Below are 14,070 nucleotides of genomic sequence, written 5' to 3'. Positions count from 1 at the left end.
GAAAAGAACTGACGTAGTTCGGTGCTTACCGAATTTCCCAGTGTATTTAAAGTAATGAAAGTATCGGTCAGGCTTGAACCAACAGGCCCAGTCTGGCTTATCACGACGATAAATAGTCTCCCCAACAACACCGAATTATCCTCTGGACGTACGAATAATGTCGCAACGGATATCCCTCAGATATCTATTGGACGTTCGAATCCGTTTGGACATTATTCGTACATCCAGGGGATGTTCGGTGTTGTTGGGGCTGGTGACAAACCAAAGACACGGTAAGTTTATTTTTTTATTTTTAACGTACACACGTAGCGGACCAAAGAGAAAAACTTGGGTCCTGACTTCAGTAGCTCAGAAGAGCGCGAAGTAAGTTGCTACCGAAAGTAAACACAGAGTACACGCCCAGGAAGTCTGTGACGACTAGTTCTACTGTGCAACCTCTAGACACCACTAGTGGGGTTCGATCCCACACCCTGTGACTGCCGGTCAGAGATGCTACCAATTACACCACGTTAGCTGACCGGCAATGAGAGGTTGTGGGTTCGAATCCCACTGCTGGTGCCGCTTCTTGAAATGCCATCAGTCAATTGGAGTATACAACTGGGCGTTGTAAGGCAATTGTGCTGTGCTTGTCCTCCTATGTGTAATTGCCTCATCGTGTACAACGTATGTGTCGTGCCCCTCGGCTCTCAATTTCTTCTTTACATCTATTTCACATACAGAAAGACTATGGCCAAATCAAACTGAAGGTCTCATGGATGCAGTTGCGAATCATGTGTAACAGTGTTCAATGTTGTTGTTGTTGTTGTTTTTTGTTTTTTTTGCTTTTCTTCTTCTTTTTTAATTTGTCCGCCATCGCTAAGTCGGTTGGCAATGTAGTGTCCTGCCACACTAAAGTATTTTTAGACCATAACGTTATTGGTGCCGGAAGTCTGGTAGGACCGCATATTAAGGGAAACGCTACCTAAGACTCGATTGCTGTCACCGATCTTTCGCATTCGACAAATATTACGCAGCGGCACGCATCGTGCTGTGCCCTATGATCTTCTGTCATTTCTGCACTTGCCACTTTATGCCCTTCGAGTAGAAAAATTCACGAGAAAATACATCCACCATCTTCCATTATCTTCCATTACTTCAAGTATTCCATTACTCACGGCCGAAGCTTAACGTTTCGATCAGCTTTCATGTTTTTTCTTCTTCTTTTTTTAAGCCGCAAAGAATGCTTTGCGGACCCGCCAACAGCTTAGAAGGTGACTCCAATCCTGCTACTAAATATAGACTTTCACGAATTAAGGAAAATATTACGTGCATTGAACGAAGCTCTAAAACGGCAACACCTGGATGGCGCGAGAAAAAAAAAAAAAAAAAAAAAAGAATAAGAACGAGGGGGGAAGGATCATAGTGGCTGCCTCCGAAAGCGAACATCCGTCCGGGTACAGGTGCACTGTGGGAAGAGAGCCGGATGACGTCAGAGCAGATACCCTTCACGTCACTTCCGGAAACGGGCGGGTATCAAATCGATCGTGTCGGCCCCAACGTCCCAATTCCGGCTCGCTTCGAGGTCTGGTGCCGCAGTGTGGGTTTCTTTTCGTCCGGCACTATAGGAAGCCAACCCAGTGCAATGCGTTATTTGTGCTCTGTTTTGAACGAAGGGTTGAGGGGTTTCCGCGCGGTGAATGCAACGTGGTCGTTGCAGCAAGAAGGGCATTGGGGTGTAGGAACGGGGGCGAAGCGAATCGAGTAACGGAGGCCAAAGCGGGTGGCCAAATTTTTGAAATCATGAGGATTCCTCAGTCAGTTATTTTCTTGGCGTCAGTTAAGCCTACTTTTGTGACCAGCTCCCGTGGCATAGTGGTTAGGATGATCGCTTTCCACGCCGAGACTGGGAGGTGTCACGAGTTCGAATCCTATCACCGGCTGTGCTGTCTGAGGTTTTTCCCTGGGTTTTCCGCAGACTTTCCAGACGAATGACGGCACAGTCCTCCCTGGAGTCGGCCCAGGACGCATATTAACCCCTCTGTCCCCCCCACTCCTTCCTGCTGTCCTCTCTCCATCTGTCCACATCTGTACGCCGCTCATAGCCGAAGTTGCTTCGCGGCGCTAACACCGAAATAAATAAAGAAAGAAAAAAACTTTTGTGAGACGCTTTCAGTCCCAGCAACGGTTCCACGTAATATGGTTTAACTATGCGTGCGAGATTTTTTAGTCCCCTATAAACCTCGTCGAGTTCTTCGCTAGTTAAGCCCCATTACCGTTCACTGCATGCCAGGTAAAGAAGTTAGGCAAAATTTCAGTTATTGGAATTAGGGATCATGTCGGTTCCTCTTACACGCACTCACAAAAACGAGCACGACTGACTAATAACGCAAAAACCCAGAGATATCGGGGCCCGCTTGCACGCGCGTTAAGGAAGTTCCTCAGTGCTGTCCTCAATACCTTTGCCAGTGCTTCACGCACGATGGTGACAGCAGCGCGTGCTCGAAGCACAATCGAAGCTGCTGAGGACGCCACCGAGGTCGTAACCTTTCCGCAATACCTCAGTTAAGGATCTTGAGGAGACTGTATACAGTAACGACCTATATACAACGTCACACGTATAACGCCAGTTGATCCAGCTTCAGATTTGACGGTAGCGTGAGTACTGAAGACGACAACGTGCTAGAAATAATTACCTATTAGTGCTGAGGAAATGAGACGAGATTACGTATCGTACATACGCAGATGATGATGGTGATTGCGTGGAACCGCTGTCCACCATCAAAGCTGACGACCTCTGCCGACTACTGAGGACTTGGTGAGCCGATTAGATTACATTAGTTCGGTGGCGTGACCGGTCGTTGTCAAAGGGTTCCATAACAGGGGAAAACCTTGCAGGTGGTGTGTAGGGCTGTTCCAGGACATCGTAACTTTTCCATATTCACCCTTTCCCTGTTCACAAACAGAAGGCACAACCGGAAGTTGTCTAAGGTTCCCAGCGTCAGCGGCTGCATGTGGCGTCATACGCTGTCACTCATTTGAGTTACACCCTTTCACTATTTGTGAACAGTGAAAGGGTTTAACTGAAATGAGTGATATGGCGTGGAGCCACATGTAGCCGCTGACGCTGGGAACCCTAGACAACTTCCGGTTGTGCCTTCTGTTTGTGAACAGTGAAAGGGTGAATAGTGAACAGGTCTGTTGCGTACAGATCTTCAGGTTCCCGCGAGCGCTCGCCGATAGCGTCACAATACATCGCGTGCTGGACAGACGACACGCCCCTTTTATTGGCCTGTTTTTGGTACATCGGAAGGTGTTCACGATGACGCAGTTCCGAAAACATGATTAGGCAATCGCCTTACTCCTTTTGAAGTGGCTGACATCACGTTGCTTATCTCTGATTTGACAGCTTTCTTTATCGTATCGTTTTCGTAGAGTCGCCTCCGACCTGAAACTCCCTAGTGCCATCGGAAGAACCCCAACGAAAACGATACGATAATGGAAGCTGACAAATCAGAGATAAGCAACGTGATGTCAGCCACTTCAAAGGAGTAAGGCGATTGGCTAATCATGTTTTCGGCACTGCCATCGTGTACACCTTCCGGCGTACTAAAGCTGGCGAATAATTTTTTTTTATTCCGCGTTAGCGCCGCGAAGCAACTGTGGCTATGAGCGGCGTACAGATATGGACAGACGGAGAGAGGACAGCAGAAGCGAGTGGGGGACAGGGGGTTTAGTATGCGTCCTGGGCCGACTTCAGGGGGACCTGTGCCGCCATTCGTCTGGAAAGTCTTCGGAAAACCCGGGGAAAACCGCAGACAGCACAGCCCGGTGGTAGGATTCGAACCCACCACCTCCCAGTCTTCAGCACGACCTTGGCTACCACCAACCAGCGGGACGCCGTAACCCGCTCGGCCCATGCCGCTGGTATACTGGCCAATGTGGTCGTGTCACCCGGTAGCGAAAGTCTCAGATTCAGACGTGCAACAAAGATCGTGGCTGCCACGTGGACACCGTCCTACTGGCAGCCAAAATCAGAGATCGGCAATATAGTGTCATTATGTAACTGTATAACATTATGTAACACCAGACTGAAGAAGGCACGAACAGCCGCCAGCTGGTATCTTTGCACAGTCACCGCAAAACAAAGATAAAAATAATCCGTCTTGATTGTGAAGCACGTTATGTAGGATATCACCTCAAGGGGAGGGGCGTATCTTTATGCCAGAGGAAAAGCAACGAAGCTCTTTCGCCATGCTGTAGTATACGTGCCTGTAATCAACCACAGCCCTGGAGTCACCTGTGTTAAGATTTCGGTATACATGTTAGGGATTGCGAGTCAAATGTTGCAGGAGTGGTCGCTAATGGATGATGTAGACCTGCATAGCCTGTTTATTTCATTGTCGCGTTTGAGCTAATACCTTGTACGCAATCGCCAAGTATTCAAATTCTCTTAACATCATCACTGGTACTCACACTATCTTCATCAACTTCGTGTTTATTTATTTATTTATTTTTTGCCTACCGTGCAGAATATATCCAGACGGAGACTGTCGTAGGATTCGCAACGTCGGCTACTTTGGTGCCCTTGAAAGTCTTTTTTTTTTTTTTTTACCCTGATCCTTATATGAAACCACGTGGCGCACGCGCAGTGGTGTACGCATTAAACATTGGGAGTATTTTCCATAAAAGAAACTAAAGCTAAACACACACGAAAAGTCTCTGTTTGGCACCCACATGCACGTAGTAATGCTTGAATGCGGTCTGCTTACCTTACCGGAGAAGGGGTATTTGACGAGCACAGAAGAAGAAAAAGAAAAACACTCACTCCGGCGATACCGAGCACACATTCACAGATCACGAAAGGATATGGCCACTCGATGAAGAACTTTGTATGTCGCCGGATGAAGTTGTCCTCCGAGAAGAGGAACAGGGACGACGGTCCCTTCACTCCTGGGTCGGCTGCTTTACGCCGAGCCATGGCGTCGCTCCTCAAGCCTCCTCCAGAGCCGGCTCCGTAGACGCCGAACGTGCCAGAGCCATAGCCATAGCCACCGCCGCCCGGGGAGTCTGAACCCCGAAAGCCCCGACGCTCACCGCCAGAGGCCTCCGCCGACGACAACGCAGACAACCTGTGAAGAATATATGACACATGACAACCACGAAGCAACTAGGTTCATATGCGGCTGTTAACGGTAACGATACTCTATGAGCATTATGCGCAAAAGGCCTATTTCTTGGAGCGTTCAGAAGCTGATGCTTTTGTCGTTCCCGGAGACATACAGTCAATGTACACGTCACAACATTGGAAAATTTGATTTGCTTCTTCATGTTCATGATAATTATCGAAACAACACAACACAAACATAACAACGCGTAATTTTACTGCGGCCTACAACCCAACGCTTGTTTAAACGACCCTCAATGTTAGTCAACAGAATACGAAAGAGCGAAAAGTCGTTTTGCCCATAGCAAAGTATGTCAAGTATATTTCATCTTTTATGTCACACGGATTTTGCAAGTCGCACTGGCGCTAGTACAATAGATGTCTGCGTTTGTAGCCGACATAGTGCGCATGGAATACATCAGGCGGTACATATTGAATTACATGTCATTCGAATGCAGCTACATCGTAGACCATTTGAATAAATATGCGGGGCAACAGAACGGATGAGGGAAGCGAGTGCTGCACAGAAGCATCAATTTCTTAGAGAACGGTCGATACGCCGGTGGCGGGGACTCCTCTTCGTCGTCCTCGATATGCCGATGACGTCACCATTGTTGCTGGAAAGGGCAGGCGTCACGCGGCATGTCAGGTTTCGGTTGCGACGTTATATTTCGCTTCCTCATTTTGGGTACCAGTTTCGCCCTTTTTAGCTGACGTCATCAGAGATTCTAGAGACAAATAAAAATTTAAGTAAATAGAATTTGGTAAAGAACACGGACTGATGGAATTTCAACCTGGGGTTCCACACGGGCACAAGGGAGCAGGATTGGAATGAATATTCTTTTCCTGGCGCTAATAAATCGTAAATATCTACAGCCAGTACGCATTTCAGAGTAAAGAGAGAGAGAGACAGGGCTGGAGAGAGGAAGAGAGGCGGAAATAATTTGAACAGTTTTATGCGTGTTAACAAGTAGGATAATAAATATTTGATATTTTTATTGCGACCAATTAACGAAGACACGCTTATTACGAAGACAGTTTGCTTTACACTTAGCAGGCGGAGAACAAGCTAGTGTATGCCTAACGAGACATCTTATTTAAAAAAAAAAGGAAGAAAGAATGTCAGACCCATGTCTCATAATAAAAAATGTAATTGGGGAGAAGTAAAAAACGTAATACTTCGTACACTTATGCTCGTTCCAGGTCGATGTTTTTGCATACTTAGATTTTTTTTCTTTTTTTTTCAATGACTCTCGGAAGCACTTACGCTAGCCCAGTGCTTTTATCTGCTGAAAGCGATGTCAAGAAAAGAACAGTGGGCCAAAATGTAATCGTAATTCCTTACTGTTAATGAAGATGTGCATCAAGGGATCTGATTGTCGTCTCATCACAAGACGAGTTCAGAAAATCCCAGAGTGGTTAGCGTCGCTTTGAACTGTGGGAGTTTACTAATACGAAAGAAACGGGTGGCCTCCAAACTGTTCCGATTTCTCCACTACCAGTCCATTGCTTGTCAGGAATATTCTTTTATTTATTACTTATATACAGGGTCTTTCTTTTTTTATTCGACACAGTTTTTTTTTTTTTTTGATAAAAAGCCATTAGAGCTGCAAACATTTCGTTTTCAGAAGTGGGTTATACGGCCGGGCAGACATCCTGTAGGACAGCGTATGAAACTACTGGATGAATTATTAGCTAAAAAATTCATTCACTAATTAACTTATTAATTAAACGTTTTTGTGGGAAACGCGAGATAGCAGAATTGGAGCCAGTCATTATTCAAATCCAGCGTCCTTATTAAACACCCTGAGAAGCGAACGTCCCTTGATATATAAATTCCCGATTTTTTGCTACGCAAATGAGCCGAAACTAGAACTAGCACTACCGCACTACTAGGCCGCTCTCTGGCCCAGATAAGGCCAAGGTCGTGTCGTTCCAGCGCTAGAGGAGTGCATATTTCTGGCTCTGGCTGAGTTACATAGCAAAATACAGGAATTTATGTCTCAAGGTACGCTCGCTTCTCGGGGTGTTTAAGAAGAACGATGAATTTGAATAATGACTGGCTCCAATTCTGATATCTTGCATTTCCCGGAAAACATCCAATTAAGAAGTTCATTAATGTTAGCCAAAGCGTCCTAGTCAGTAGTTCCATACGCTGTCCTACAGGATGTCCGCCCTGCCGTGTAACCCACCTGCGAAAATGAAATTTATGCAGCTCTATTAGTTTTTTTTACATAAAAAATTTGTGCCGAATAAAAACAAAACACCTGTATATTTATTATTATTTGCATGACGTTGATGTTTAATGATGAAATAATGATGGAAATACACGTCGTGCACGCATTCCTGTAGAGATAGCAGAGAGTAGAAAATTAAGAACGAATTAAAGAAAAGAAAAATTAATTAAATAAAATAATTTGTGGGATTGCATTTCGGCCCGGCCCGGAACAGACGCACGCCGTAAGTTTAGAACATGCACCTTTTTTTAAGTTTAATCAAATGATACAAAATTGGGCTCACAAAAATTGCGTAAAAAGGACACCATCATTAAAAAATTATAAAACAACTAGCTAAGAACAAGGTTCTTTACATCGATTTTTGTCTGTCCAGACAAATGACGAGCACAGAAATGACGAGACACAAATGACGAGATCGTGTCCTGTTTAAGGACACGATCCTAGCGAAACAGTTTATGGCTGACCGCAGCTGTCTAGAACCTTCTCTTCTTCGAGTAGAAAGGAGTTTTGCTTCCATAGGAACAAGACAAAAAAAAAAAAAAGAAAAAAGAAAATTCGACCTAGAACAGAGGGAGTAAAAGTTTGGCACGTCACCGCCAGGTGACAACACGGACTTCATGGGGGAGAAAAAGAAAGAGACCAAAGTGAGTTGGCGAACTAGGTTTTTCCACTCTCGCCTCAGCGGCGTCAGCACCAATCGATGAGCTCATCTACAGACTGGCAGAGCGCGAACCCCACTGCGGCATATATTACACCAGGGTTGTACACACAAAAATCGATATTACTACTTGTTTTTTTTTCTCTCTCTCTTTTTTTTTTAATAATGCTAGCTGCGCTGATCTGATTGCTTATTAAGTCCAGGAACGGACACTTTATTATACAATCCGTTACCCGTCGGATCATATTAGGTAAGTGCCAAATTGTGGCACTTTATGATAATTCGCGGCTTTACATAGCAAGACAATTATAGTCACGAGCGCCGCCACAGTGGTTGGTCTGTGGATTAATTTTGCCAGCTGGTAGTGACGCAAAACTATCGATAAATTGACTATCGATAGTTTTTTTTTTTTTTTTCAGAACGCTCAATAGTGTCGAAAACCTATCGATAGTCGACTATCGATGGCACTATCGATAGTGTAAACGCTATCGATTGTGACTATCCACAGTTTAAAAGCTATCGATTGTTGACTATTACAGTACTATCGATAGTGCTGAAAAACTATCGATAGTTTTATGATAATTGACTATCGATAGTGCTGAAAAACTATAGATAGTTTTATGATAATTGACTATCGATAGTACTGTTCTTTTCGTTTCCTTTACTATCGATAGCTTGATGTGGTTCTCACTGTCGATGCTTTCCCCGTTTCTGTCTTCGTTTTCACACTGGCACAGTTGACAACGAAACCAGAATCACGTGCGCCACAAGTTCTTTCCGTTTTAGCTGTAATGTGTGAATGATGCATTGCAAGCATCGAAAGAAGATGCTCATCATAAAATCGTACGCACTCATGAGACTTTCATGAGACCAATCAAAATCAAATCAAATCAAATCAAAATAGTTTTATTTGGAGCCATCCAGTGCAGAGAGTACCACGTGACCTTGCGGTTGGTTTTGAGCGGCATGAGGAACTCAAGTTCAGCGCCGATAGCTTTCTTACTATCGACAGTCGACTATCGATAGTTTTCTTACTATCGATAGTCGTATGAGAATCGAACTATTGATAGACTATCGATAGTACTATCGATAGTTTTGCATCACTACCGCCTGGGTGTTCTTTAACGTGCATATCACACCGCAAACAATATATAACGTCCCTAGCGGAAGAGGGCGTATCTAAGCAACTTGTACCCGGCCGCCAAGTCGCTGGCGTTCTCGGCCGGGTTCAAACCCGCAACCTTGGAATCAATAGACGGAAACGCTACCGACTGCTATACCGAGACCCGTAAAGTGGCGCTTTCTAAAAAAAGCTCCAGAGTTCCGTCAAGTGTGCGCCGTCGAAGCATAGCAGAAAAGTTAACCGTATCGCAGTAAAGTGCACTAACTACTAAAATACCAGTAAAATGCTTCAAGTATATAGTGCAGTTCACACACTACATTGTGCACAATACACTCTGCAGGCGTCCCTGGTGATGATGTATCAAAAGCTGGCTTTTACGCGGTGGTATCTGGCACGTGGATTGAAGAAACCTGCCGGAAGTAGTTAGCTGCATTTTCGAAGACCAGACGGTACTTGTAGTGAAACCACTTGAGGCTCGTGCAGTGACGTCACGTTTGGTCTCGTGACATGGGAAAACATATTGCCGCACCGAAGTCACAGTAGGAGGACATGCCGTTAGTTGTTGCGGTATGCGTGCAATTACGAGAGGAAATTGTAAAAGCACGCGCTGCTTCCTCGTTCTGCCCGTTGTATGACGCCTGTGAAGCATGCCCACGTTTTCCCATGTCACGTGACTCAAAGGCGCTCAAAGACTGCGCGTGACGTCATGTGCACGAGCCTCAACAAGGCCCTTCTTCGAGCGAAGGGTCACGTCGTTGAGACAGAGTCTGGAAACACAAAAGGCGCCACACCGAGTCAAGCCTAACGCAGCCCATAGTTTCCTTGTACAAATTCCATGCACCGTTGCATCGCAAACATTTAACGAAGGCCCCGCAAGTACGAACACGGCGGGAACACTGTTTATAGAGAAGCCCTTCCGCTGACGACCTGTGCCTTAAACAAAACAGCCCCGAGTGCAGGTGTGCCGAATCACGACAGTAAAAACCAGCTGCGCGTCCCCCTTCCCCCTTTTTTACACGCGTCTGAGGAGAAGAATTACAAGATTTATGATGGGCCTCGGTTGCAGGTATGCTAGAGCACAACACGTACTTTAGGTCTTTGGTCGATTATTTTCCTAGGTGGCTGGGGAATGTTGCTAAAAAATAGTTTATTCCTCGTTGGTGACGTCAGTGTTTGGGTGCGGGTACATTTAAAGCGAGGATTCTGTTCGTTGACGAAAGCAAGTGATACCACTCGAGTTCAGACAACTGTCTTGTTACCAGAGACATTAGGGGGTGTTAGTAGGCCGGATGCACTCTACGATTACGGTACGATAAAGGCAGCCGTCAAATCAAAGATCAGGGTCAAAGATCAGCCTGTGCCGGCTGTGCTGTCTGGGGATTTTTCCTGGCTTTTCATCGGCCGCTGTCAGTTCCCCGCTGTCGGATGGCACGGTTCCCTTAGAAGTCTGCCCAGGACGTACATTCCCCCATGGGCGTCAGTCGTGACGTTGCCCACCTCTGCGAGGCCGACCACGGCGAGCTCTTTCACAAGCGACACAACCACGGTTTGACGGGCGTTATGGAATATAAAGATAGATACATCGTTGATAGAACGATCCGGCTGCTTCAAATGGCGGGAAACTGGAAGATTAGGTATTTTGGTGGTATCCGGTCGGTGGTTGTTGAATCTAATTCTGAAAGGATTTTTTGTTTTGACAAGTCGAATATCGGACCCCAGCAGCATGATGTCAGCAATGGGGTAGAGTATCGCCCCTGGTGATGAAACTCCCCATTTATGATCTTAAAATAAAGTTGTTGTTGTTGTCAGACACTTCCAAAGTACCAGACAATTGGCTGATGTTGTTTTCGGAACCGTTATCGAGAGCACCTCCCGATCTACACTAAAACTTGCTAGTGGTGCACACCGCGTTATAGGGGAAGGTTTAAACCGCCTTCGGACACAGGGCCACCGCAAGACTTATCGACAGAGACAATGTTTGCGACCACTCCAGAAAGACGCACATAACATGTGATATCATTCTTTGCATTCAAGCTAGGCGAGTGGTTCGTGCACAATGCGTGAATTACACCGTAACATACAGCTCAGTTAGGACACTGCAGATTACACGCTCCTCAGAAAATGTCGTTTGTTACCCCAGTTCGTCCGTGGGTATCGCCTCGACACAGTCGGGATGAAACCGGCTACAGAGAGCATTGTGCAGATCTACTGCGTTACCGACATTTCACGTCACGTATGGAATATATCACACGTTTGCTCTAGGCTTCAACAGTCTCTCGTGATCAACGTAATCCCATCCACTGATACAGATATTTAAACAGCTTTTGATCCTGGTAGTCCTGTGATCTTGGCAGACGACAAGGTATTCCACGAGAGCCGCAACGTAGTCAACGCTAGCCAACGGTAGCCAACTGTAACGGTAGCCAACGCTATTGTAACGTAAGCGTTCTCCCCGCTATTTCAGATAACTGTAGACAGCACCATGTGCAGGGTGCTTCTGTGACGAAGTTTGTATTGTTATCAAGCAGGTGAACTACCAATGGGTGTGTCGGCAAGTAGGAGGCATTCCAGATTAATGTCCGTAGCCAGCACTGTGTGCCTGGTATTATTGCACACTATGTATTGGTGTGTTCAGGGAAAGATTTATTCAAGGTGCCTGCTCAGCGCCATAACGGGTGATGCCTCTCCTCTACTTCACTCAGCTACTACGCCAGTATTACTACTTTACTATGTGGCATAGTAAACTTTTAGTGAACCAGCTTGAATTTTGTCAGTGCGATTTCTGATTACTGTCAGTAGCCAGCAATAATGTGCTGGGGACATTATATTGAAGATGCAGGAATGGGCTCACAGTCCCAATGGCAGGCTGTCAGTGATAACTTCCCCAAGCAGCACGATATTTTGGCCAAATCTCAACTGGATATGGGCTATACTGGTCCAATGGTAGATCAATCTTGGACCAGTATTGCCAATATCTAGCCAAGATTGGGTCAAGATGTTATTCTGCCTGGGTCGGGTTGTATTGAAGGCTGGAGGATGGGACAACGCGCACTGCATGACCTCATGGCGTTCCAATTTATTGACTATCATTAAAATTAAGTATGACTAAGTATTTAATGGACCATATGTACCAAGACAGGTTACGGTTTGTCGTCGAAATACATAAAACATAGTGGTAGTACAAGCGCTGAAGTATATCAAACATCTTAACCTAGATTTTTTACTCGTTCGCTTTGTAACACACGTTAAAAAATCATATTTTACACGTTGCGCTTAGAACATAGGCTTCAATACTTCGCATACTTCCGAACCCACATCACAAGACTTTATCATCCTTTGAAGCCTGAGCCTGGCCAAGAAAAACAGCCACACGCACGAGGAACAACCACACACACGAGACTAAAGCTCACCTCTCGTGTGTGGTTGTTCGTCTTACCCAGAGTCAGGCTTCAAGTATGATGGAGTTCGTATAGTATACCATCCTGTCTGTCACAACACTTGGACGCTGCAATGCTTTTCTCCTCATATCATTTTTCAATCTAAGCACCGATTGAGCTCCATTACGAAATTTCCATGACTAAAATGTCCCGAGAAGATGCCTCTTAAGGTCTACGCGGAGAAGTTGGAAAGCATGGTGCATAACCCTTGGCTAAGAGATGCAGCTCACCGGCATCCTGCTCATCGCAGCCTTCTCTTCGAGTATCGATTCTCAACACGCTCCATTCGGCCGTTTGAAAATTGTACGTCGAGACAAAAATCGTTATCATATCCACAACACACACATACATCATAAATGTTATACATGACTATTCCTCTGGGCTCTCCAACGTGGGAAGAGTTCTACAAAGATTAACGTCAATTTTAGGACCTGACATTCTACACATTTCGCACTATACTGCAACGCAAGCAACGTCGATATTGCTCGCGAGATGAGTAATATGCAAATAAGTTTACCTCTACAATGCTGGAAGCCATGTTTGATGCACCGCTTGCGACGAAATGAGCAACACAAAACAATCCCAAATATACAGTCAGCTGCCTAACGGTCGACGCTAAAGCAAACGATGCCGCTGCACTGGAGATGGCGCTGTTGTTCCTCCTTCCGGTGAGGTGAGATGTCCTTCAACGTTCTTGCCACAATGAGCCCAATAAAGCTGTAGTCCTTTTTTACAACTTTGCTTTTAACCTCCGATTGCGAACGATATCGATACGTGACTAATTTCTAAGGAAGTAAGGCAGCCGAAGAGACATAGTCCATGTTGATAATTGCGGGTGGGACGATTTTCTGGTTATATTTTTCTTCGCGGTAATTCCTTTTCTGCAGTCTCGGTGACTTAGACTTCCCCCTGTCTATGTGCTTCGATTCTTGCAGAGGGGAACTCAGGCAGGGCAATCTTGGTGCGGCGCCTAAGTACAGCAACTGGAACAACACACTATTGATCGGGTGGAGGGCCCGGTGTGTTTGCAGAGCAGTGCACAATGGGAGCCCGACTTGAACACAGTAGCTAGCAGAAATGTGATTTTGATCGTCGCCTAGCGAAAGTTACGTAAACTGAAATAAATTTGCCAAAAAATCGTACCAGCTACGAAGAGCATGCTTGAGGTAACAGTTGGAGTCACCAGGCAAGGACTAAGTAACAATTTTGAGTTGGAAAGCAGCAATCATCGCGTAGGAGCCATGGGAGAACCATACGAGCATTCCTTTTCTAACGAGTGTTCGTAAATAAAAACGATAAACAAAATTAAGCGTTCTTGGCCAGCGGTACGAACAAAACTACAGAGCAAACAGCAGATGCTACAAAGTTATTTTTTTTTTCTGAAATAAGAAACTAAGTTAAGTAGCAGAGGAACCCTTACGACTTGAAACCAATAAAGCAGCAGAGGTATAACACCATTCACAAGTCGTTGA

General features: G+C 45.5%; 1 protein-coding gene across 1 annotated transcript in view; it reads right to left on the bottom strand.

Annotated features, from left to right (window-relative positions):
- Window positions 1-4,744: 4,744 nt before the first annotated feature.
- LOC135369446 (uncharacterized) overlaps window positions 4,745-14,070 on the bottom strand; it is a 188,421-nt gene continuing 179,095 nt past the window's right edge. The window contains exon 4 of the mRNA XM_064603035.1: window positions 4,745-5,108. Coding sequence (XP_064459105.1) covers window positions 4,745-5,108 — 364 coding nt within the window. The remainder of the gene's footprint in view (window positions 5,109-14,070) is intronic.

Source organism: Ornithodoros turicata, chromosome 9 (assembly GCF_037126465.1).
Source record: "Ornithodoros turicata isolate Travis chromosome 9, ASM3712646v1, whole genome shotgun sequence".
In the NCBI taxonomy this organism is placed as follows: Eukaryota; Metazoa; Arthropoda; class Arachnida; order Ixodida; family Argasidae; genus Ornithodoros; species Ornithodoros turicata.
Note: the sequence above shows the minus strand (reverse complement) of the source record. Positions and strands in the feature narration are given on the sequence as shown.